The following is a 24,520-nucleotide window of genomic DNA, read 5'->3' as shown; positions in this document are numbered from 1 at the left end:
TGTAAAGCTCTTGGGTCTCCCCTCCCTTTTTTTTTTTTTTTTTCCCCCTGGGTGAAAGTATAGCTTGATCAGTATAGTAATACTTCCCTTACATCTCCTCTTTTCTCCCAGAGATGGGCAGCAGTGAACCCCTTCCCATTGCAGGAAGTGACAAGAGAAAGAAGAAGAAGCGGAAGGCCCGGGCCATTGACTCCTTATCAGGAAAGTTTGAAGGTGGGTGACACAACAGTCTTAGATCAGAGCCTGTGGCTCTCCAAGCATGGGAGGAGCATCCTGGAAGCCTATGGGTCTAGATCACAGGGCCTGTGTCATCTTAGAGCCAGTGCATGGTTATGTGTGTGATAGGGATGAAAGTCAGGAGTGAGAAAGTTTACACAAAGGAGTGACAGAGATCGATGAGGCAAGGCAGGGCGGGGTGAGGCAACACGGGGACGGGAAAAGCCCTGGGATGGTGCACAGGCCTCCCAGGAATGGTTTCAGCTCTTTATCAGGGGACAGAAAAATCAATCTGTCAGAGTTGTACATGAAGTAAGGTTGCCTGGTGTGTTTCATCTTCTTTTCAGATGTGTTCTTTCCCTCAGCTGTTCCCGGAGGGGCTGCTGAGAGGTAGAATAACCATGAAAGAGACAGAGAGAGCACTGAGGGCCATGGCTGCAAATAAAACTTCAGTCTTCTATAAGCAGAGGACTTGACTCCTAGAGATTGTAGCTACTTGTGCGGTATGAGTTTGACTTCATTTTGAGTGAATATTGTGTTCAGGGGCTATTGGGTCATCAAACATTTTGAGCACATTCTGTGTGTGAGGCACTAGGCTCAGTGCAGGTCCTCTTATCACTGGGCCTGTAATGGGATGAAGTGAACCACTGGACACTTATGTAAAGGACTGAAAGAATCAGTAGCTACTCCTAGGAGTGACATGCCTCCTTCATCTATTTTGTTTCTTTCATGTGAGACCTGAAATAGCTTCCCTTCGTGGTCTCTTTTTCCAATATTGCAGATACACTAATGAATTGACTGTGGAATGGTTCTAATAATAAGCCCTTTATGAGTCAGGAATATTGTACCTCCAACCACCAACCTATCCTGACATTTGTAAAAGGCTGATACCAAAGTGTCCATTGTGAATAAGGCATGTCATTCAAAATACTTACAAACAATAGTGTGTATTCTTATAAATAGCTGTAAGGCCAAGCCATAATGAAACCAAGAAGGTACTTAGTGCAGGGTTTTGTCTGTTTCTTTGCCTTTAACTCAAACAGTAGTTGTGGGGGAGGGGGGCAGGATTGGGGTTAAGGGAGGAGGGATGGACAAAAGTTCCAAGGTTTTTAGAATAGTTTTCAAATCAACAGGACTTGCTCTTTCGATGAACATTAGAGTATTTACTGTTATTCAGGGATGGTTTGCGCAATTATAGGGCTTCTCATAACTCAGTGATAAAATCTAATTTCTTGATTAAAAAGTATTCCACTCAGTCTGTGGGTTTACGTGCTAGGCTGCCTCAAGAGGAAGAAGCTGAGGAATTGAGGCCAGGGGAGGAGGAGGTCAGCTCGGCAGAGGCCCTGGTGGAGCTGTGGCTTCCTTTGGAAGGGGCTCAAAGAGCTTGTGCTATTTTTGAGCTTGGGCAGGTCACCTAAATGTTCTTTCAACCCAGGCCTATTACTCTGTTAGAACCGCTCTGACTCAGCACCCTAAAAACCTCGAGGCATCTGTTTGCATCTACATCTGTCTCCTGTTTCCTGTGGGTGACTTCTGGAAACTTGTCAAAAACCACCAGTGACTTCCTTTGTATGTGATATAAAATAAAACAGTGCTTTATTCCCCTTTGCATTACCAATGTCTAGCACAGAGTTGGGCACATAGTAGGTGCTCAGCAAATGAGCACCTGGAGGGGCTGCTGAGAGGTAGAATAACCATGAAAGAGACAGAGAGAGCACTGAGGGCCATGGCTGCAAATAAAACTTCATTTACTAATGAGTAAATGAACATATGATGCCCATTCAAGTCACACCTCTTCTATGAAGATTCCCCCAGATTCCCTGAACAGATATAACCTTTCCCTTCCCCGGCTCCTTTTTACTGTGTCTTGTCTCTCTATGATAGTACTTCCCACTGCCTGATTTATTCTGGGGTCACTTGTGCACATGTCTGTCTTCCCCCACTGGACTGTTACCCTCAAAGGTCAGGGACTACATTTTATTCCTCACTTTGGCCCTGTTATGTGCTGTCTAATATGCTGTCTGGCACATAGTGGGAGATCAGGGAGTGTATGCCAAATTAAAACCCCTTCACTGACCTCATCTCTAAAATAGGAACAAAGATGCCTTCAGTGTACTCTGGTATTGAGAAACTGAGTTCTGAGATGAGCAGGAAAGCGAATGGTCTTCCTCGTCACTGAGTGCTGTGGAGTCATCGTGTGCCTGTGTTGTCAGACCAGGAAAGCTGAGTGACGGAACTACTTTTCATCTTAGCTTGCAAAAGGTGACTCATCTTGTTATTCCTCTCATTCATTTCACCTCTAGATATGTACAAGCTGACTTCTGAATTGCTTGGAGAGGGAGCCTATGCCAAAGTTCAAGGTGCCGTGAGCCTGCAGAATGGCAAAGAGTATGCTGTTAAAGTGAGTGTCTCATCTAGATGCCAGGCTTTACTTTGCAAATAGTCCTAAACTAAATAAATTTTATATTCCCCAGTATAGTAGCTCAATAAAAATTGGGGCTCCAAAGCTGTGTTCACTGGATTAAAATGTTGGTTTTTCTACTTACTCGCTGTGTAAAATTGGGCAAATTACTTAACCTCTCTGTCCTTCAGTTTCCTCATCTGTAAAATGGAGGTAATAATAGAACCTATAGAGTATTGTTGTGAGGATTAAATAAGTTAATATGTGCAAAGTGCTTAGAACAATGCCTGGCTTGTACCAAGGCTCGTAGCAATGCCTGCTTTTTATTATTCTGACAAATGAAGTTAGCTTCAGGGAGTAGACCATCAGTAGTGGAATTAGAAGGCCTATCTGAATCTCTGTTTTGACGAACTACTACTGTTTTACTTTGGGCAAGTCACTGAACCTCCTTGAGCTTCAGTTCCCATATCTCTAAAATGAAAGTAATAATACCCACCCTTCCTATCTCATGGAGGGGTTATAAGGATGAAAATTTAAATGAACTGATAGAGACAATTTACAGATTACAAAATGCTGTACAAGGGGTGTACAGTATCATAATAATAAGGACGGAGCACTCAGCTGTGGGGCAGGAGAGGTGGCTTTTAGCTGTGTGACCTTGGAGTGGCTCACTTCACCCCTCTGTGCTTCCATTTGCTGACTCCCCATGGAAGAAGGGATGGATCTAAAACCACAGTGGTTCTCAAGAGTGGGCCCTGCACCAGGGTCTTTGTGTTTTTACCAAATTACCTAGGTGATTCTGATATCCACCAAAGGTTGAGAACCACTGATCTAGAAACAAGGTCTTATTAAATCCAAGAGGAGAAATTCAAGCTGATTTCAAGACATCCACCTGAGCCACGAGGTCTAAGCACTGCCTCATATGGGAAAACCTATCCAAATTAACTCCTTAAAGAAATGTTTCTTTTAACCAATGGGTCATAGTTTTAGCTGTGATTTTATGAAGAAGAACTCTTCTGCTAAGCCATGTTCCTTTTTTCTGGGGTGTTGCTTCATATGGAAACAAAAGCACTCCCTCAGTTCCTTGTTGGAAACAGATCAGTAAAAATTATAAGTAATTTTTTAAAAAATTTGCCTAAGCATGGTAAAAACAACAAATGTAAATTAATTTTAAAAGGTCTGAATACATTTATGGAAAAACCTGATCTTTCCTCCATACTCCCTAGTATCTTTAGGCAAACACTGGACTCTAGCTTGGCTTTCCCTACCATCTTCTACCTGATAAGTAATAGAGTCTCAGAGTGAAAATGGAATTTCAAGATAATTTAGTCCTGAATTTTCTCTCTAACTCCTCAAATAGTTGTCCATGTTCAGCTCCCCCATCTCTAGTAGCAGGAGCCCATTACCTCCTTGGAGAAAATTATACCATTGCTAGATAGCTTGCCTGCTAGAAAGTTCTTCCTGACTTATCTGAAATGCTTGGTGAACGAACGAAGTGAATAGCTTCTGTGGCCCAGCACTGCCCCTCACTGACTACTCAGAAAACGGGTCTAGTGGTGTAGTAACAGATGTGGACTTATTTAGAAAATTACATTGGTCATGGGTGTTTGTGCTGCAACATATTGGAGAAGTTGGAAGCATTCTACATAGTCTTCTTGGAATGAAGGGACAGGATATCACCATCTGCTGCCCACTCTGCACATAGAACTGTAAAGCAGAGCCAGCTCTGTAGAAGACTTGCTCACAGGCTCTACTTGCAACAGTTTGAGGCTCTGAATGGGTCCATAGAGCTGTTCAGAACTAGTCAGTCCCTGCATAAATCACCTGCTCATCTGTTGGCTCACCCATTTCTTCACTCAGTACTTGCCAAGCATCTCAGGGTGGGGAAGGAGAGCAGCCTACAGTATTGTAGGAGAGACAAGGTATTTTAGGTTCTCTGAGAGAAGCCATATACGATATAGGCAGGTATAGGATAGCAAGGGTTTCAGAGGCAGCTCTGGGCTTGAGAGTCAGCCCTGCCACCTATCAGAGCTATGGGCAAAATGTTTTACCTCTTCCTGTCTTTTGGGGTTGTGTTGTAAGGGTTAACTGAGATTATTTACCTAAGTGACTTAATACAGTATTTTCCAAAGGATAAATTCTCAGAAGAACTTCAGAGGTGGCATCTAAGCTGGGCTGCAGAGCTTTAGTTCCTCTCTACTGTGTCCTTCGTCCCTCTTGCTCTTCCTCCAGCACTAGAAGATCCTTTAGTAGAGCTTATAATTCTTACTCTAAAGACAGAAAGAAATGCCCTCAGAGTAGGAGCTGGGAGACAACTCTTTGTCTTGCTGGATGCCTCAGTCTCCCCTGGACAGCTAGCGACAGCAGCCTCAGAGGCTTCTATGGTATTGTGCTTGGCCAGAGTCACACAGGCCCAGCCAGGTTGGAAAGCGCTCAAGCCAGTCTGTAGCTTTGCCGACAGAACCACAGTGCCTGTCACTAAAGCCTACTCTAGACTGTGCTTGAAACTGATTTGGGCTAAATTTGGCCTTCCGTTCTCCCAGAGGGCTCCTGCTAAGGGGTGTTTTGAAGTCAAGTGGATGTATATGACAGATTTTATTTTTTCTACAGATCATCGAAAAACAAGCAGGGCACAGTCGAAGTAGGGTATTTCGAGAGGTGGAGACACTCTATCAGTGTCAAGGAAACAAGTGAGTAGAGTATAGTGTTGGGTTACTTGCTGCTTCTCTTGGGGGATTCTTGGCCATGGAAAAGGAGGTTATTTCTTACCATCTCCTGACCCCAGGGTTATCTCTCCTTCCCCCACAACTGCATATAACTCCTTCCATCTACCAATATTTAAAAAAAGAGAGGAGAAAACAGCAGCAGCAAAGAAGCTGTCTCCTTTTTTAGGCTGAAACACTACAAATATCAACAATTCAGGCAAATTAGAAGAGTGAGCCATCCAAATCATGGGAAAAATAGAGTTTTCTTTCTTTGTAGTGCCCGTGGAAACTAGGCCGACTGAGTATCGCCTAGTGGGAACCTTTAGGGACCTGCTTTAACTAATAGATGAGAATCATGAGAACTATTAAGAGTATTTGCTGCTGTTCCCTGTTCTTAGGATCGTCACATATGTGCAGCTACTAGTGAGGATCCTGAGACCTGGCCTGACCCTCTGTGCTTGATAACTGGGCCAAGGTGCTCTCCAGCCCCGTCTTAGTCTGCTAACCACCAGCTCCAAATGAGTGGCTCTCCTGCTGTGGCTTTAAATCAGGGTCACCTCTAAGACTCTGCTTCCCCCTCTCTTTCCCTCCATGGCAGGGTCAGCAGGGAGCCAGTGGCCTGGTATTGATGGCTTTGTCATTAACCCTGGAGGATGGGGGCGGCTGTTGATTTAACTCCAGGCACTGCCTCTACAATCTTCTTTCAAATTAGGCCATTTTGGTCATCTTATTTGGACGCCATCACACAGTAAAAGCCTGGTGTCTCCCAAAGTGGTCAGCATTTTTTTATGAGGGACAGATTTTTATTTTCAGCCCTGCAGCTTCTGAGTTCAGCATTAGAGACGCTACTTGGTTTATTTCGTTCTTTAAAAGAAAAAAAGCCCCCAACACCTTCGATATCCAGGCTGGTGGCTTCCCTACTGAGTTACAAGACGACCTTGTTGGCAGAGCACAGTAATGCTCAGGCAGACAGAGAGTGCTCACCGGGGAAGGCCACAAGTGCTACGGTGGCCAGGAACGCGGCCGTTTCATTAAGCAGCGCTTAGCAGTTAGGGTCTAGCGGTGCCCACGTTAGGCCCCAAGTCTATTTGACAGATGTTTCCATTTTCTCCAGGCAATGTAAATACTGCCCCGTGATTTATGGGCAAGAGGGAGGGCAAGTAATTATTTGCTGCTTGCCTCCAGGACACACACCTACTATTCAGTGTTATTAGCCGCAATTGCTTCCAGTCGGCTGCAGATTTTATTCAGTTTAATGTGACCGGGACTTTTTTATAACTCTACCTAGTGGGTTTTAGGGTTGGGGTTTGACAGCACAGACTTGGTGAAAACACCAGAGACTAAACATTATGGAAAGATAAGGTGACCCGAATCTCGCTAACACCATTGGCTACTTCTCAAACCTGGGTCTTTAATAAGCATTCTGATTTCAAGTTGATTTCTGCCCTGCTACCGGGCATTGTATATTTTTTTCATTGTATATTTGTAAGTGGGCTTTAATATATAATACCTTTTTCCCTTTCCTCCTATTTTTCCCTTTTTAAGGAACATTTTGGAGCTGATTGAGTTCTTTGAAGATGACGCAAGGTTTTACTTGGTCTTTGAGAAATTACAAGGAGGTACTTACTGCTGAGTATGTGTTTGGATTTCTGATTAACACCCAGAGTGGTGATCATCCATCATGAATCCTAGAGACTTCTAAAACGAGTCAAGCTAATAAAAAGGATGAAGGACTTAAAACTGCCCTTGATTTGGGAGAAGGGAGGCCGGAGGGAAGGATGATAATTAGCATTTTGCAGAGCTTAGAATGTCACCTGTATGGGCATTCTATAAAAGCCTTCTCATTATAATAGGACTCATATATAGATATATGTAGTCGTCAATTTATCAATCCATTGTTTTGACACATTCACTATTTAACTAAATTAATTGTGGGGCGGAAGTTCTTGCATACATTGTGAAGTCCAGAAAAGCTCATGGAAGAGAGGAGGGTCCCATTGTTTAGGACACAGACCCAGGACAGACAGGAAACCTGAGAGTGTACCATCCTTCCGATGGAAAGATGCCATTCTTGACCATCACCCACACACATAGTCACCAAGGTGTATATTGAGGTTGCTTTTCTGACAAAGAGAAGGGAATAGAGAAGGCTTTGTCCTCTCCGTCACTAATCCAAACCTAGGACACGTTTGTGGTGAAAGGGAAGATGTCTGAAGCTAAGTGGAGGGCTACGTGGAGGGGCTTTGGTGGTTAAGAGAGTGTGCTTTGGAAACCAACAAAGCTAAGTTTAACTCTAGCTCTATCACTTACTAGTCATGTGACCTTGGGCAAATCACTTAACATTTCCAGACAGTATTCTGTCATCTGTAAAATAGGGATAATGACAACACCTACCTCCTTAGGATCCTGTGAAAGTTAAATGAGATAATTCGTATGAAGTGCTTATTAGCACAGCGCCCAATAGGCACTAAGGATTCAATAAATGTCAGCTGTTAGTATTATTAAAACAGTTGGGTATGCTGGGGGCTATCTTAGAAGTATGTAGAATGTTACTTTCCACCTTCCCTTTTAAAAAATTTGAAAATAAGGGCTCACTACAGTAGAGCAAGCCTGAGATCTAGCCAGGAGCCAATTTTCTGGGAATGATCGCTACTGTGTTTAGATCCCTTGACTGTTTAATCTGGCAAGTGAAAGATCTTTCAGCCCCTCTCCCTGCCAAAAGCCAGAGATAATAATTAAACAGGTGCCATTTTTATGACACAGGGATGACACCTTCAGTCCAGAAATACTGGCTTCCAGTAGTGAGCATAGACCACATGAAGCCAAGCCATGTGTTCATGCCGTGCCAACAACATTAGGGCTATGAATTACATGTTTGAAATGCTAGGTGCAGCTGGGGTCACCTGTAACCATATCGCTCAGAGTGGGCCAGACTCAGGGTAAAGAGAGTGTGATTGGCTCAGGGCAAACCCTTCACCACAGTGTTCGGGCCACAAGTCCTGCCGAGGGGATATCTGCACAGGTTCTGAGGCCAGACTTATTTGGCTTACGTCCTGATGCCACCACTTACTGGTGTGTGACCTTGAGCAAGTTGCTTAACCATTTTTGGCTTCAGGTTTCCCTTCTATAAAATGGGGATAACTATTTTGTGGTGAATCTAAGGTAATCTATGTAAAGAGTTATTACACAGTAATGCTTGGCACATAGTAACTACTCAGTAAATGTTAGCCAACAAAATTTACTTGGTCTTTGAGAAATTCCAAGGAGGTACTCACTGATGAGTATGTGTTTGGACTTCTGATTAAAGCCCAGGTGATGATCATCCATCATTAATCCTGGAGACTTCTAAAACGAGTTGCCAACAAAATAATAAGGAAAATTCAGAGAGGAAAACAGAGTTTTTTTTCTCTTTTTCTAGACCCTTATATATCCAGTGAGGGTGTGGTATTTCTGTTTGAAAGTTTGTGCTCTTGTTTAGATCTGAGATCAGATGCAGAGGAGGAAAAGTTCCTATAGAGAGGCCCGCAACCCTATGTTGATTCACTTTTAGTTCTTTTTGATTTCAGAAGCCAAATCTGCCCTAATGGCATTCATATTTTTTGGTTATTTAAATAGTTGTCCTCACTCTCCTCTGTACTCATCATAAACAAGTATAAAAGATAGCAGTTCAGTTCTTTTCATTCCAGTTTTGTGCCGGTACCTCCTGCATACCAGGAGCCACGCTTAGCGCTGGACATTTAGTGATGAATAAGCCTATGTCCCCACCCCCAAACCTGTAGAAACTTGAGGCCTCTGAGAAGTTATACTTCGTAGAGCCTGAAAAGGCATTCCTCTGTGTCCCCTCTTCTCCCTAGGTTCTATCCTGACCCACATCCAGAAGCAGAAGCACTTCAATGAGCGAGAAGCCAGCCGAGTGGTACGGGATGTTGCTTTTGCCCTTGACTTCCTGCACACCAAAGGTGAGCCGAGCCTTTGCCTTGGTGAGTGGGCTGGGCTGGCCAGCCCCTGGGGACTAAGGGAGAGGGGCAGGCCAGGCAGAGGGCTGGGCCAGGAGCTGATGCAGCTGACAGGCCCACCCATGAGGGTGTGAGGTCAAGCTGAAGTGGCTCCGAGGCTTCTGAAGTGGATAATGGTTGGATGTGGAGCTATTAAGAAGAATGAGGATACAAAAGAAAGAGCAGGGAGGAAAAACAATAAATTTCATATTGAACAACGTATGTGTGTAGGTGTGTGGATATGGATGATTTTCTTTTCCTATCCTAATGAATGCAAAACATGCATAATACAACCATTCTAGTATAAATATTTGGGCGTTATTCCTTCTAGTCTTTTAAAATACATCACCTATATCTCTCTTTTCAAGATTGGCATAATAGCATATATATAGTTTGATATCTTCTTCACAAGAAGTGAAAAATGCATCTTTCTGTTAACATAGGAAGTTCAGGGTATCCACTGAACGTCACAACGGTAAATGGCAGGTTGCTATTGAATTACACTTTGGTTTACAGTCCTTATCTAGGACTGATTATTTAAGAACTTTTGTGGTAAATTAAATCTTGCAAATTAGGTAGTTTTGCATTTCCATAAATATGTTTAACTATTACATACATTTTTTTTAAATTTGTCAAACAGCAGGGCCATGGCAAAAATAAATTCTGGCTTTAACATTCTGCCAGCTATGTGCTTCTGCTCAGTAATAATGCCTACCCCACAGACTTATGGTGAGAACTGAAAGAGAACTATATTATCAACAGTAGTTAATTCTTATATAACTTATGATGTGCTAGGCTCTGTCCTAAGCCTTTCGTTTGTACTAACTAGCTTACGTAATTCTGCATGTCCTGTGTGTGTATGGTATACGTATAAGAGAGTTGGGGCATAGTGCCTGGCACATAGTACATAGTTCTTCAATATTGTTATTTCCTCCGCCCTTATCCTCTACCAGGCAGTAAGCATCTTTATTCCTAATATTAATTCCCTTAAAGTAAAGCATTCTGCCTGGTAGGGGAGTGAGGGTGGAGTGAATAATTTGCGACTTAGCTCTGCTTCATTCACTTTTGCGGATAGTGGCCAGCCACCTTGGTTGTGAATGCTCGGGACCACTTGTAGGTACGCCGTTCACACCCCCTACCTTGTGCCAGCAGTGTAATGCAGACTGGTGTGGCCTATATGTGGGAGGTTCATGTTCACTGATTCCACTTCGTTTCCTCCAGTGGCTGGAGATCTGCAAACTGCCAGTGCCCATGTTGGGGGCTTGACTTGCACATGGGATGAAAATTCCTAGAAGGGGGTGTCTATACTTTCCACAGCATGATGAATAGCAGGAGTTGCGTTTCTGAAAGCTAGGATGCATGTAGGTAACACCTGCCTGACAAAGATTTACAGCTGCTGCCCAAGCTGCCTCTGTAGATTGCAAAACTGGGTCATGCTTTTTACAAGATCCATACCTTAGAGGGGGGTAAAGGCATTTTTGGTTTTTATTTATTTATTTATTTTTTTACGAGAGTGCACTAAAGGGAACAGTGGCTGGTGGTGTCTTAGGAGTTCTGAAGAGCTTGTTAACATCTAGCTGCCCAGCTGCCCATGTGCCTAGAAGTTGGAGGAGATGAAAAACGATTTCCAGCTGAACTTGGCTGTTTTCTAAATAACTTCATACTGAGAAGATGAATTGGGCAAGAATGGGTCAGCCCGGAAACAAGTTCCGTACCTTTAAATACTGGACACACTGCAGCTTAACCTCTGGGAAATGAACCTGAGCAGCTCGATGGCTGGTGTGCTCACAGAGGCAGGCCCATTATTACACATGGCTCTCAGCTCTCAGGCTGGGGGACAACTGGGCTATCGGCACCTATTTGGAGAGCAAGGCTCCATGTGTGGCTCGTGATCCTTCTGTGGGAGCACTTGCTGTAATGGAAAATATCTTTCACTTTTAGTGCGGCAAGCTGTAGCCCGACTCAATTTGTGCAGCCTGGACTGAGTTGCTCTGGGTTCTCTCATTCAATTAGGTGAATGATGAAGTCACTGAGCCTGCTGGAGCTCAGGTTTTTCCTTTCTACTGAAGGGCCTTGGTGGCCTGAGCCTCCGCCTCCTACTTGGAGGGCTACCTGAGAAGTTGATCACTGGGGAGTTTTAGTGAAGCAGATTCTGCTTTTCCCCGTTGCCTCAGGAATCCTCTGCTGCTTTCCAGTACTTCCGAGCAGTAGCGGTCTGGGTTTTGCTCGGCCTTGCAGCCCTTCTCTCTCCGCACCGTACATTCTGCAGGAGGAAAGAGGAATGGGATGTTACTGTGTCCGCCACTAGAACTCCATGACCCTATGAGCTGGTTCTTTATCTCTGTCTTCAGTTAGAAGGTGGTTTTTCCTCAGGTGCCTTCTTGGCCCCGTCAGCAGCTTTTAACCCCTCACGAAATCAGCTACTATCTGCAGTTTCCTTTGGGAGGGCTGCCCAAAATGCAGGGGAGCTTCTCTTAACAGCACCCTCGGACCAAAGCAGTCTTTGCTGTGCTTCTGGCTGGACTGTCTTGGACATGCCGAGCAGGAGAGAAGGGAATCAGACAGGCTTGGGAGATTTGTTCACTAACACTTGATCCTCTGAACATTCAGGGAGTCCCACTGAAGGAATCATTTTTTTTAAATCGGCCACAGAAGAAGAAATGAGGTAGAGCAGTCTCAGCCCCCTGAGATGCTCTTAAACAAGACACTCATTATTTCTGCATTGCTGTTCCAAGCATGGCCATTGCAGGGCTCTTTGCTCTCTGCTTCATATTAGGCTTCTTATTCTTAGTGTCCCTGCGGTGCTGAGAGGTAGGCTGGCTGGGATTCATTTAGCCCTTCTTATCCCTGCCCGATTCTAAAGCTTCTGCTTCAAAAGAACTTGCAGAATCAACTGCGCTCTTGGTTTGTGTCTCTGGTTACTTCTGCCTCCTGCAGCTCGTTGACTTTTTAATGTACCATAATTGAGAATTAATCTGCGAACAACAGCATTTGGAAAAAGTTAATTGTGTGTGGAATGTTTGATAATTATGTTCATATGTTAACCATTTCTTTGCTCTTTGTCGTTTCAGGCATTGCTCACCGCGATCTGAAGCCAGAAAATATATTGTGTGAATCTCCAGAAAAGGTACTTAGGGCCCCACTTAAGATGTTACAGTTTTTACAATGATGCAGGAAAGCCACCCTTGCTTTCAATTACAGATTGTTAGCTGTCCTCTCAGCCTCAGGTACCAACTTGAACTGGTTATTATGGACATGTGAGAATGTTATACTTAATATGTGGTGTTTCTACATTCCAAGTAGAGTTAATCCTTGTCCCTTCTTTGCTGTTCTCAGCAGTGTAATTGGTTTAAGCCTGAGAGTTTGTAAAATATATATGAGACCCGCACAAAATGTATGTTTTCTAGTCCAGTGCACCTACCTTTAGAGCAGTGGATGGGAGTCATAAACAACAATTCAATCTTATATGAAGCAAATCTCTGCCTATAAATGTTTATGTCATGGTATATAGGCCAGCTGGTGTCTACCACTAGATATGTAATTAGGAAGCAAGTTCTTGAAAAGGGTTTTTATTTCCATTTTTATTGCCCATTAAAAAGAAATACTTGATATCGAACAAATACCGCCGATTGTAAACTTTCTTTTAACTCAATCTACTAGTAAATGTTAGTGTTTGTATTTCCATAGGCATGTATGAATTTGACAAATTCTGTGTTTATTAGGAGGGATTTAGGTCCTGGTGATTTCGATGGCCCACATTCATAGTTCTGTGTGTGTATACGTGTGCATATGCATGAACACATGTGCCTTGGTCTGAATTAAGGGATAGCCCATAAATAAAGAATGACTATGAGTGAATATGTGAGTCAGCCTACTACTTACAACACTTGTGGGGAATAGTAACGTATTAGCTCAAATAAGATCTTATGACTTCCTGCCAGTAGCTCTGGCCTTAAACTTTATAATTTGTCATTATTATCATTATGGTTATTAATAATAATTATAGTTGACATTTCTTGAGTGCTTACATTGTGCCAGCACTAATACTTATTTAGTATTTATAAAATCTAATGAGGTAGATACTATTATTATCTTCATTTTATTAATGAGGAAACTGAAGCTTAGACAGATTAAGAAACTTGCCCAAAGTCACTCTGCTGATAAGTAGTATAGGTTAAAACTAAGGTAGTCTGACCCCAGAACTCCCCGGGTTCTCTGAGCTACTCTGTTACATTGCCTCTGGTTTATAGTGTACTTTCATGTTTTTGGTTTCATTTGATCTTCAGGGCTCAGATCTGTTGCCCCTTTTTTATGGTTGAAAAACTAAAATTAAGAGAGATTGAGTATCAAAAGACATTATCAAGAAAATGCAAAGATAACTACAGACTGGGAGAAAGACTTGCAAATTATATACCTGATAAGGGACTTGTATCTAGAATATATAAAGAACTGTTACAACTCACCAGCAAAAGACAGCCCAATCAGAAAATGGGCAAAGGACTGAAATAGACATTTTTCTAAAGGAAATACACAAATGACTAACAAGCACCATGACAAGCTGTTCAACATCTTTAGTCATTAGGGAAATCAAAATCAAAATCACAATGAGCTACAACCTCACACCTACTAGGATGGTTATAATAAAAAAAATAATAATAATAAGGAAAATAACAAATGTTGATGAGGATGTGGAGAAATTTGGAACCCTTGTATATTGCTGGTGGGAATGTAAAATGGTGCAGCCTCTGTGGAAAACAGTTTGGTAGTTCCTCAAAAAGCTAAGCAGAATTACGATACCACTCAGCAATTCCACACCTATGTATATACCCAAAAGAATTGAAAACAGAGACTTGAACACAGTGTTCATTTGAGCATTTTCACAATAGCCAAAAGCTAGAAACAAGCCAAGTGTCCAAAAGATGAATGGATCAACAAAATATGGGTATATACATATAATGGAATATTGCTCAGCTGCAAAACAGAATGATTTTCTGATATATGCTACAATGTGGATGAACCTTGAAAACTTTATAAATGAAGTAAGCCAGACATAAACGGACAAATATTGTGTGATTCCACTTATATGAAATATCTGGAATAGGCAAATTCACAGAGATGGAAAGTAAATTAGATGCTACTGGGGCTGGGAAGAGGCAGGAATGGGGAGTTATTGCTTAACAGGTACAACATTTCTGTTTGAGATGATGGAAAAGGTTTTGGAAACATATATCGGTAATGGTGTACAACAGTGTGAGTGTGATTAAGGCCACTAAAATGTGCACTTAAAAATAGTTAAAATGACAGATTTCATGTTATATATATTTTACCACAATAAAAAAAAAAAAAAAAAAGAGGCTAAGTGAAAAAGAAAGGAGAATGCAAGAGAAAGAAAAAGGAGGTAAGGATAGAGGGAGGGAGGAAGGTAAGAAGGAAGGAAAGAGAAGGTGAGAGACTTGTCCAGGCTTACCCGACCGGTAAATGTCTGAGCTGGAACTCACAGACCCAGCATTTTTGACTCACTGTGCTCCTTCTGCCACACAGGCTGTTCTCACCTGTATACACAAACTGCCCTCCTGGTTGGCTCCGGAGATGACTCATGCTGTCTGTGAGCTCAGGTGTAGCATTCAGTTCTGGTGGGCTTGGCTGCTATGTCACTTCCTGCAGTGACCAGCCATCCCAGTTTGCTTGGGCCTGAGGGGTTTCCTCAGGAACGCAGGACTTTCCATGCTTAAACCAACAAAGTCCCAAGCAAGCAAAGACAAGCTGGGATAGTCAAGGGTTTGACTCAAAATTCCTTTGTCCTCCCAAGACTCAGCCACCTGAGATAGTCAAGGGTTTGACTCAAAATTCCTTTGTCCTCCATGAATGGGCTGCAAAGAGTTTTCCAGGAATACATACAAACTTCTCTAGGTTCTGTGTTGCACCTTCATTTGTCGACAAGAGTTCCATAGATTTGCTACTTGTTTTATACTAAGTTCACAACAGTCTGACACCATGTAGTGCACACATTTTCTCTTAGTCGAGAAATAAGGGAAGAGAACATCTTAGGATAAATCCTCAGGTGATTCCTAACTAACCTGAAGAGAGTAAACATGACCTGACAGGTACAGTTGGGCTTCAGTGTGGCAGCCACACAACTATGTACCCACATAGTCCCATCGGTCTCCTCATGCATGCCCTCTGGTTTCTTTTATTTGTAACCGTTGCTTTCTGCTTTCCTTTTCAGGTGTCCCCAGTGAAAATCTGTGACTTTGACTTGGGAAGTGGAGTGAAATTGAATAACTCCTGCACCCCCATAACCACACCAGAGCTGACCACTCCAGTATGTGCCACCTCCTTCCGAGCTTCTATACATTGGAAGTGCCCCTGACCCAAAGCTCTGGAGTCCGGAACAGAGGGCTAAGGAAGGAAAAGCGAGTGTATCTATACCTTCCTGCTGCCTGAGTTGTCATTTGGCTCACTGCTCTGTACTGATAACACCCTCCCTGCCCCAGTGCTTAGTTGCTAATGAAACTGACATTAGAGCTTTTAGCCTGGGGTGGGCCCTCTGCCAGTGACGAGACAAATTGTATCTACAAGAACAGGCTGAGCCCTGACTCCTAACCCAAGTAAAAACAGACCACTACTTCCGGGCCAGCCTTTGCTATATGAGCATATGTTAGCTCTGAGAGACCCATTCCACTGCCAAAGATGTGGCACATCACCTTGTGATGGAGGATAGAGAGTGTGGTCCGTCTGTGGTGAGAGCTGAGAGGTCCCGGGCTCTCTGCACAAAGGCTCGCTTGGCCCAGTTGTCCTGTTGCTTCCCTCACTTAACACTCCATGCCCAGATGGTGCTGCTGGGAGCTACTTCTTCCTAAGACATCTCTGTACATACTCAGTATACTATAATTATTACGATTCTTTTGAGATTTACATGTTTTATAAGTGAATCTTCCTAATAACCTTTTTTTAAGACATGTATTGGAATATGCTCATGTCTTATTCTAAGTAACATTATTAGAAATGTTTGTGTATTAGCTTTTACGACACTGAGCTACCTTGTTCTCATGGTCATTAACTCTAATTGCCAATAACAGAGAAAATGTCCTTTCTCTACTTACGATCTTTCCATCAAATTAGTTGTGTGTGTTGGAGGTGGGGGGCGTCTCTTGCTGAACCTGAAATGATGAAGAGGGGAGCAAAAAGAATTTGTTTTGTTTTGATCAGCAGTTTTCTATGCAAGGATGGGAGGAAGGAATCCTGGATCCCGGGTTTGCCACTGCTGTGCTTAAACAAATCCCTGTCCCATTCTAGTCCTTGTTTTTTCCCATCTATAAATGGGAGGAGCAGGGAGAGTGGATTTGTTCTAAGAGCTCTCCTAGCTTTGATGGTCTCTTAATTCTAAATCCTTATGCTTTTTCTGCTCTAAGCTAGCAGGGAAGCTTGGCAGGACTTCACTTTAAGAAATCCTTGCTTTATGGAATTGATCTGCACAGATCTCCCTCCCAGAGCCGTGCTTCTGACACATTAAATACCTGTACATTAAATGACTGTTTATAGAGCACTGAGGCAGGGAAAGATTCCTGGAACTTCTGGACCAAGGGTCTCTGCTTCCTGGAGAAGAACCTGAAAAGATAAGAAGGTGGTCACAAGGATCATGGGGAATGATAGGACTCAGTTACTAAATGCTCAGTTGGCCCAGCTTTTCTAAGCTCCTTGGTGGCATCAGGCGGGCTCTCTGGCTGGCCTTCCTGACAGCGTCTTGCTCTGTAACTCTGTCCTCTTGCTTAAGTGCCATTTCATTCTTCTCTTTGCCATCCTCTCTCCTTATGACTAAGCCTCTCTCTTCTCTGCCACTTCTTCCTCCCCAACCCTGGCCCCCACAGTGTGGCTCTGCAGAATACATGGCCCCCGAGGTGGTAGAGGTCTTCACAGAGGAGGCCACTTTTTATGACAAGCGCTGTGACCTGTGGAGCCTGGGCGTGGTCCTCTACATCATGCTGAGTGGCTACCCCCCCTTTGTCGGTCACTGTGGGGCCGACTGTGGCTGGGACCGGGGAGAGGTGTGCAGGGTGTGCCAGGTGAGTGCAGCCCCATGACCCATTGCAAAGAGCTGGCCGGGTGGCAGCATGGTTGTGGGATGCCAAGCAGGTCTGGGCTTTGGGATTGTTCCTGATCCGGAAGCGTGTAGATAAAGCCCCTTCCCTCTCTGTCTCAGGGCAGCCACAAGGTGAAATAGAGATAATAGGGTATTTTGCCCAGCCGGGAGTTCAGAAAGGGTTGCTAGAGAAGGCCGTACCTGAGGTTGAGCCTGAAAGGATGAATCTTACCTCAGGGGAAGAGGGGCAAGATATACAAGTAGAAGGAAAGGTACAAGCAAAGACACAGAGGTTTGTGAGAGTTGCGTGTGTAGGGAAGAAGAGCGAAAGTGTGATGGTGGTGGGAGACGAGACCTGAGGGGGTGCCCGGAGCCCGTTCACGGAGGGCCCTGTGTAAAGGGCCAAGAAATTCAAGCTCTGTTCTCTAGTTGATACTTTCTATACATCACTCACCCAGCCCTCCAGAAGCATAGCCATCCCAGCCCACCAAGGGCATTCTGTGCGGTTTGATGATTTAGGGGAGAGTGGGGAGTCTGGAGAGGGCCCTGATCTGTGGCATACCCCAGCTTCAACTGAGGTTATTTGGACCCAGGGTGACCAGATCAATGACAGGTATATCCTGCCCATCCCCTAGCCAGTGTGGCCTCAGGAGACATCTTCTTTACCTAGAACAAGCTGTTTGAGAGCATCCAGGAAGGCAAGTATGAGTTTCCTGACAAAGACTGGGCACACATCTCCAGTGAGGCCAAAGACCTCATCTCCAAGCTCCTGGTTCGAGATGCGAAGCAGAGACTGAGCGCTGCCCAAGTTCTGCAACACCCGTGGGTACAGGGGGTGAGTGACCCAAGGAGAGGTGGCGTCCCACCTCCTCAGGCCTGCATCATAGCCATGAGGAAGCGCTTACACCCAGGTAGCTCACCTCAGCTGGAGGGAGATTGTATGGCAGCTTTAATTCTTGTGCATGTAAAGTGAACTGAGTCCTAACTCAGCCCCAGACTGAGTCCCATACTGGTCATAGACTTGACTCTAACCTGAGCCATAGACCAAGCCCCTAGCTGACCCATGCCTCTCTGGAACAGACAGAGGCCTCTGGGGGATTCAGTACATGCATCCCACTATTGGCAGAGGCACTCAGCCCAAGAAGCAGCCCAGTGTCATCACTGGGGCCTATAGTGCCGTTGCCTTGTATATAAAGATCATTAGCTAAGAGCACCCAGAAGCAAGGCCTTACTGCCCTGCTTACTGCATGGCTGCACTAGGGGTACATCTGTTCTCCTTGTGGTTCTGGACTCTGGGTACAGTTTGCCCAAAAGGCACTTGGTGGCTTTTACCCAAACTAAAGATCTTAGTTTACACTAGAAAACATTTTTAACCATCTTCCTTGGTTAGTTATGGGCCTTGACCTCTGCCCTTCCAAGGGGTCTGCCAGACCTCCTGGAATCACTGTGTCCCCTCGACCTGCCAGGCCCTAGCTAGCCTCAGTGGCCTTGACAGCCCCATGTTACAGATGGGGACCCAACCCAAGAGTCTCTGAGTGGATAAATCTTAGCCACCCAAGAGTTGCTGTCTCTACTGAGCACCCCCCACATTCCAGATGCTGATAATAGTGGGACAAGTAATACCAAGTCCCTGTCTTCATGGGGAGAGGGAGAGAAGAGAATAAATGGCAAGATAGTGTGACAGGTACTTATCAAAAGTGCTAGGTGCACCAAAGGACAAGGACCCACCTGTGCTTGGGGCAAGGAAGTGGCAGGGAAGGGGGAATGTCTCACAGCGGGAAGAGACCCTAGAGCTGGTCTTGGAGGGTGATTAAGACTTTGCTAGGCAAAAAGAGGGCTCTCCATGCAGAGGGAGCTTGGTTGAGGACTGTTCCTTTCTTGCTCTCTCCTTAGGAGGTCTGGTCGTGCAGGTAAGCCTGGCCGAGCCCCCGTGCTGGGCCAGAGCCTGTAGTAACCTACTCACTCTGGTGTGGGTGGGGGCAGCTCTTGAAGGAGGGAGCAGCACTTACCCACACATCTGTCCTTCCCATTCTAGCAAGCTCCAGAAAGGGGACTCCCCACGCCGCAAGTCCTCCAGAGGTAAATGCCACGACCACCAGAGCTTTTCCTTCTTTGGTTTTTTGACTTTGTCTCAGCCACCTTGGGGTGGAGGTGGGGGCTGGGGAGGTCGTCTCTGGGCTCAGATATCCTCCTCCTGAAGGGACTAGCCTGCCTTCTCCCCACTTCTATTCTCTTTACTCCCTGCAAGAGATCTGTCTCCCTCTCTTCTCTTCTTTTACGCTGATAGCTTCCCCTGCCTTCAAGCACCTGCAAGGCCCCTCCTTGTGCTGTGTGCAAGAGAAAATCTTGTCTTGCATATCCACTTGATCCTAACAAGAAATCACCATTTGCAGCCCAAAGACAGACCTTATTCGTGGGTTACTCACACCAAGGTTTCCTTCTGCTGCTATGGGTTGGTGAAAGTAGCAGGAATCAGGGACACTGTAAGGCCACTAGTGGGGTTAATTGTGACTTACACAGCACTAGACAAAAGAAAATATAATGGCCACTGTATAGTAAATACTTACCACATGCCACATATGGTGTGAAGGGCTTTATATATATTATAACCATGATCTTCACAATAAATTTCAAAGAGAGAGGTGTTCCTTTTACCCCATTTTATAGATTCGAAAACCAAGGAATAGAGATAATGAACTTAGTCAAAGCCACACAGTAACCTTGGGAGTTCAACTTTGAACCTCGTTCTGTTTGACTGTAGTGCCTTTTAACACTTGATCGGGTTCTTAGTGAGCAGCGCCCTCTTCCCAAAGGGCCAGGGCGAAAGCACTGTGGGAGCCCTCCAGGAACCAACCTCATGGCCATTTCTAGGAGTTACACAGGGAAGTCTTATACCTTTATAGACTCAGTTCACATGAGCCAAAATGCTCTTGTGTGGCTTGGGTTCCTACCTGATTCTCTAGAGCTGCATCCAGATGCTTTGAGCTCCAAACCTCAGATCTACCTTAGCAGAGTTATTCAGCAAACCCAAAGTGACTGTTATATGCTAGCCCTGAGCTGGGGACACAGACATAAAGGCACAGCCCCTGCTCTTGGAGCTTCCTGCCCTGACAGTGGACAGGGATGTACATGGGTGGGTTTCATGTGTCATGGCCCTTTGAGCTATTTGTATAGCCGTGGGGACTTAGAGGAGGGTGCTCTGAATAGAAAGGGCATTTGCTCTTCTTAAGTCCAGGGACAGTAATTGAGGCTCAAAGCCATTCCAGCCTCAGCGAAGTCAGATTCCAAACCCATGCAAGAACAACTCTGGAGACAGCAGCCTGTGCAGGCAGGCTCAGAACAATCCGCCGCGCGTATAGAACTGCAGCAGCTGGTGGGAATGTCAGGGACCGGGCCTGGCTGACGCCGTTGAGTGCTGCCTCCCTCTTTTCTCCGCTTTTCCCTCTGACCCTACAGAAATAGCAGCACAATGGACCTGACGCTCTTCGCCGCTGAGGCCATCGCCCTTAACCGCCAGCTGTCTCAGCATGAGGAGAACGAGCTGTCTCAGCATGAGGAGAATGAACTGGCAGAGGAGTCTGAGGCACTGGCCCAGGGCCTCTGCTCCATGAAGCTTTCCCCTCCCGCCAAGTCACGCCTGGCCCGTCGGAGGGCCCTGGCCCAGGCAGGCCGCAGAGGAGATGAGGGACCATACCCGACACCCACAGCACTCTGACCCACTCTTGGCTTGTCCAGGCATTGGAAACCTGTGAGGCCAAAGTCTGCAGAGCAGGCAGAGGGACTTGCTATGCATCTCCAGGCAGATCTTTTCTTGGAGGGCCCTGAGGTTCCCACCCTACCATTTCCCATTTCCCCAGAGTCCTCAAGGAAAAAGCTTTTCCAAAGGGGTTATCTTTGAAAAGGAAAGCAATCACTTGTCACTTTGCATAATCGCCTGAGGCAGGGGCATCTCTTTGCTGGGCTCCTGCCCACCTGCTCACCCGCCTGCAGATTCTGGATCCAGCCTGCTCTCGCCAGCCTGGCAGGCAGGCAGCGGGGCAGCTGGGGCTCCAGCCTTCAGGGAGCCAGTGTTGAGAAGTGTCAGTTGACAGAGGCTCTTCCCCCTCTGCATTGTCACCCCCCTCTGGCGGTCCTTCTACCTTCCTCTGTCCTCCAGATGTCCTCTCCCTGGGCTGAGCAAAGCCATCCCCTCAATTCAGGGAAGGGCAGCAGGTTTCACATTTGAGAAGCCAGATCAGTCTTCCAGTCTGTTGCACAGAGAAGCACATAATCTTTCTTTGCCGTGACCGAAATGTGTCCCTCATTTATCATCCTCTTCCTTGTTTGGGATTGCTGCTAAAGTTAGTATTATTTCGTTTAAAAAATGTTTGTTTTTTTAACCATGCTTTTCCAGCAAAGATGGGAGTTTAAACTCCCACTGCAAGCCCATGGACTTTCCAGAGCGTGCAATGGCGAAGAAGAGCGTGCTCTTCTTTCCTGAATGTCCATGCATGTGAAAGGTTTTAATCAGCTGTTTCCTATTATTTTAATTGTTTTTAAGCTGTTAAGATGATAGTAAGCAACTTAGAGACTGAATCTGCTGCTGCACCCCTCAGGCCTGGTGTGGAAGGCCACAGGGTCTGGGGCAGTTAGAAGAGGGTCTGGGGCAGTTAGAAGAAGCTCTGTGCCTGATGTGGAGCCAGTTCAAGGCAGCACAGCCGCCCTAGTCTGAGCGATGTGGTGCTTGCTGCCTGCCGGACAGCGTGAAGGCAAATCTGGCATCAGATAAGCTAAGCTACGGAGTTACCTAAAGATAATCGATATGCATATGTCAGACCGATATTTATACAACAATGCCATTATACATTACACTTGTTTTAATAAAATTTTTAAATTCTAGCCATGGCCTTCCTGATCATCCTTTCTTCACCTGCAGACCTGAGAGGAATACAGACTTTCTGGAGAGGGACCAAACCCAGCCCCGCGGGGAGAAAGTGCCCCTCTAAATATAGCACCTCACTGGGTTCGTAAAACAAGGTAAAGGAGATGTGATTGCTTTTCTTCTTTAGGAGAGGAAATGAAATTCATCAAACATTTGTCAGTCTCCTATTCTGTGCCAAGGCCCAGAGATGAGTAAGAATGGCCTTTGCATTTTAGGATCTCCTCATCAGGTAGAAGAGGGGGTGTCAGCAACTATCACACAAGCCATTTCAAAAAGTGCTTTAAGAGATGTGCCCTATACACAGCCCAGCCTACCCACTCAAGTGGGAACAGAGTTCCCTCTATCTAAAGCAGCACTAAGCCCTTCTTGAAGATCCATTGTGTTCCCAGGACTGTGCTTATCCTGCCAGAGCTGGCAACAAAGAAAAATGGTGCCTCACGTCCACAGCCCTCGTGTTCATCATGCAGGGGCTTTCATGTGCGTTGTCTCATGTAATCCTCAGAAACAGGCTGGAAAGGGCTGAGGCAGGAAGGGCCTTTCTAAGTTGCCAAGGAAGTAGCAAGAGGGAGGCCTGAGTGTCAGGGCAGTGGACTGGGTGCCCTGGCACCCTTCACCCTGTGGAGAGCAGAGCAGGGAGCTGGGATTAGGGGCTCTCCACTCTGGGGCAGATGAGGAGCCCGGCTACCAGCTATCCCGCACTGTCAATGCCTCCATGTTGATAATGGCATACTTTCTGTTGGCAGTCTCCCCTTTGCAGTAGGCCTTACCACCCTCACATCCTGTCTTCATTTTGGAGTGGGATGGGCTGGAAAAACAGGCCTGCAGAATCTGAGTCTTTTGGCTCGAAGTCTTCCAGTCCCTGGGGACTCAGAACCAAGGTATGAGTTTTGTCTGTGGACTGCAGCCCCAGCATGGTCAGTCCTCCAGTTTGAGCCAGCAGGGATGTGACTTCCGGGGGTTTCCTGCACCAAGCATCCCCCTCTCCCACCCTGTCTTGCACACAGCTCTCATGCCTCTGTGCCTTTGCTCAGGCTGTGCCCTCTACTGCCCCGCTTCCCCATTTTAGTCCACCTGGCAAGGTTCCCCTCATCCTCCACTGCTCTGCTTAAATGCTACTATGCCTACTCTGGTTTTGCCAGCATTAGTGTGCACTTACTAAGTAACAGATACTTTCTGAGAAGCTTACAAACATTACATTATTTAAATCTCACAGAAGTCCCATGAGGTTAGGTACTATTATTTACTCCACTTCACATGAAAAAGCAAGCAGAGAAAGGCAAAAATAGCTTGCCAGGGGCTGTACAGCTAGGAAGGTAGAACTGGAATTCTTTCCAGAGAGACTCGGGACCCAGAGCTGTGCTGCCCGGAGTTGAAATCTCAGCTCTGCTACTTACTATCTTTGGGCCTTGGGCAAGTTACTTAATCTCTGAGGGTCTCAGTTTCTTCAACCAAAAATCGGGCATGCTGACCTCATGGTGCTATTGTGAAAGTTCATAAATTAATAAATATAAAGTGTTTAGAGCAGTTTCAGGCATTCACATAAGCGCTCAATAACTTAGCTATGATAGTCATAGTTATTTTTATTGTCTCCCGGGGCAGAATTACTTAACTAGGTCCCAGTGGTGGAGAGGAGCTTTCCCCCTTCCCTTGGCTTGTGTGGCTGGAGATGAGCTTGGGTTTTTTAGATGGGCCTGGCCTCTGGCCCTTTGTGGGATCCTCCTTCTGACAGGCTGTTCTGTCCCTGCTTTCCCCCCGAAGGGCAGCTGTGGGGGCCAGGGGCCCGGAGTTCTAGTTCTGCCACAGTTCACTAGGTAACCTTGGAAGCCCCTTGCCCTTTCTGAGGACCAGGCCATGTGCCTGGCTCTGCTGGGCAGAGGCAGCCATGGCCGACATGCTGAGGGAGACTCTGGGGCCTGGAACTGTGGCAGCAGGTTCCGGGCTCTAGGACTCACGCTTGGGCTATGCCTTAGAAGAGAGCTGGTCCCAGACTGGTATGTCCCAGACCTTAGGCCTCAGGCCCAGCCCATCCTGGTTCAAGCAGAACCTGAGGACTCCTGTCTGAGCCCCATCGAGGGGCCCTGGGCATAGGAATCAAGTGTTTCTCCCTCCAGTGTCCACCTGCCTGAGCTCTGGGGCCCCTCCTCCCTCCCTCCTGACTGCCCCTCGCAAGACCCAGCTCTGTGAATAGCAGTGACTGGGTCC

General features: G+C 45.7%; 1 protein-coding gene across 4 annotated transcripts in view; it reads left to right on the top strand.

Annotated features, from left to right (window-relative positions):
* MKNK1 (MAP kinase interacting serine/threonine kinase 1) overlaps positions 1-22,275 on the top strand; it is a 41,828-nt gene extending 19,553 nt beyond the window's left edge. For all 4 annotated transcript variants that reach the window (XM_011367644.2, XM_011367646.2, XM_011367643.2 and 1 more), the window contains 11 exons: positions 112-213; positions 2,520-2,617; positions 5,228-5,307; positions 6,868-6,941; positions 9,177-9,281; positions 12,389-12,444; positions 15,544-15,639; positions 17,186-17,380; positions 18,068-18,232; positions 19,433-19,476; positions 20,854-22,275. In XM_011367644.2, coding sequence (XP_011365946.1) covers positions 114-213; positions 2,520-2,617; positions 5,228-5,307; positions 6,868-6,941; positions 9,177-9,281; positions 12,389-12,444; positions 15,544-15,639; positions 17,186-17,380; positions 18,068-18,232; positions 19,433-19,476; positions 20,854-21,112 — 1,272 coding nt within the window. In that variant the 5' untranslated portion in view covers positions 112-113 and the 3' untranslated portion in view covers positions 21,113-22,275. The remainder of the gene's footprint in view (positions 1-111; positions 214-2,519; positions 2,618-5,227; positions 5,308-6,867; positions 6,942-9,176; positions 9,282-12,388; positions 12,445-15,543; positions 15,640-17,185; positions 17,381-18,067; positions 18,233-19,432; positions 19,477-20,853) is intronic.
* Positions 22,276-24,520: the final 2,245 nt, after the last annotated feature.

This window comes from Pteropus vampyrus, unplaced genomic scaffold, assembly GCF_000151845.1.
Source record: "Pteropus vampyrus isolate Shadow unplaced genomic scaffold, Pvam_2.0 Scaffold135, whole genome shotgun sequence".
Classification (NCBI taxonomy): domain Eukaryota; kingdom Metazoa; phylum Chordata; class Mammalia; order Chiroptera; family Pteropodidae; genus Pteropus; species Pteropus vampyrus.
This window is presented reverse-complemented; position numbering and strand designations above follow the sequence as displayed.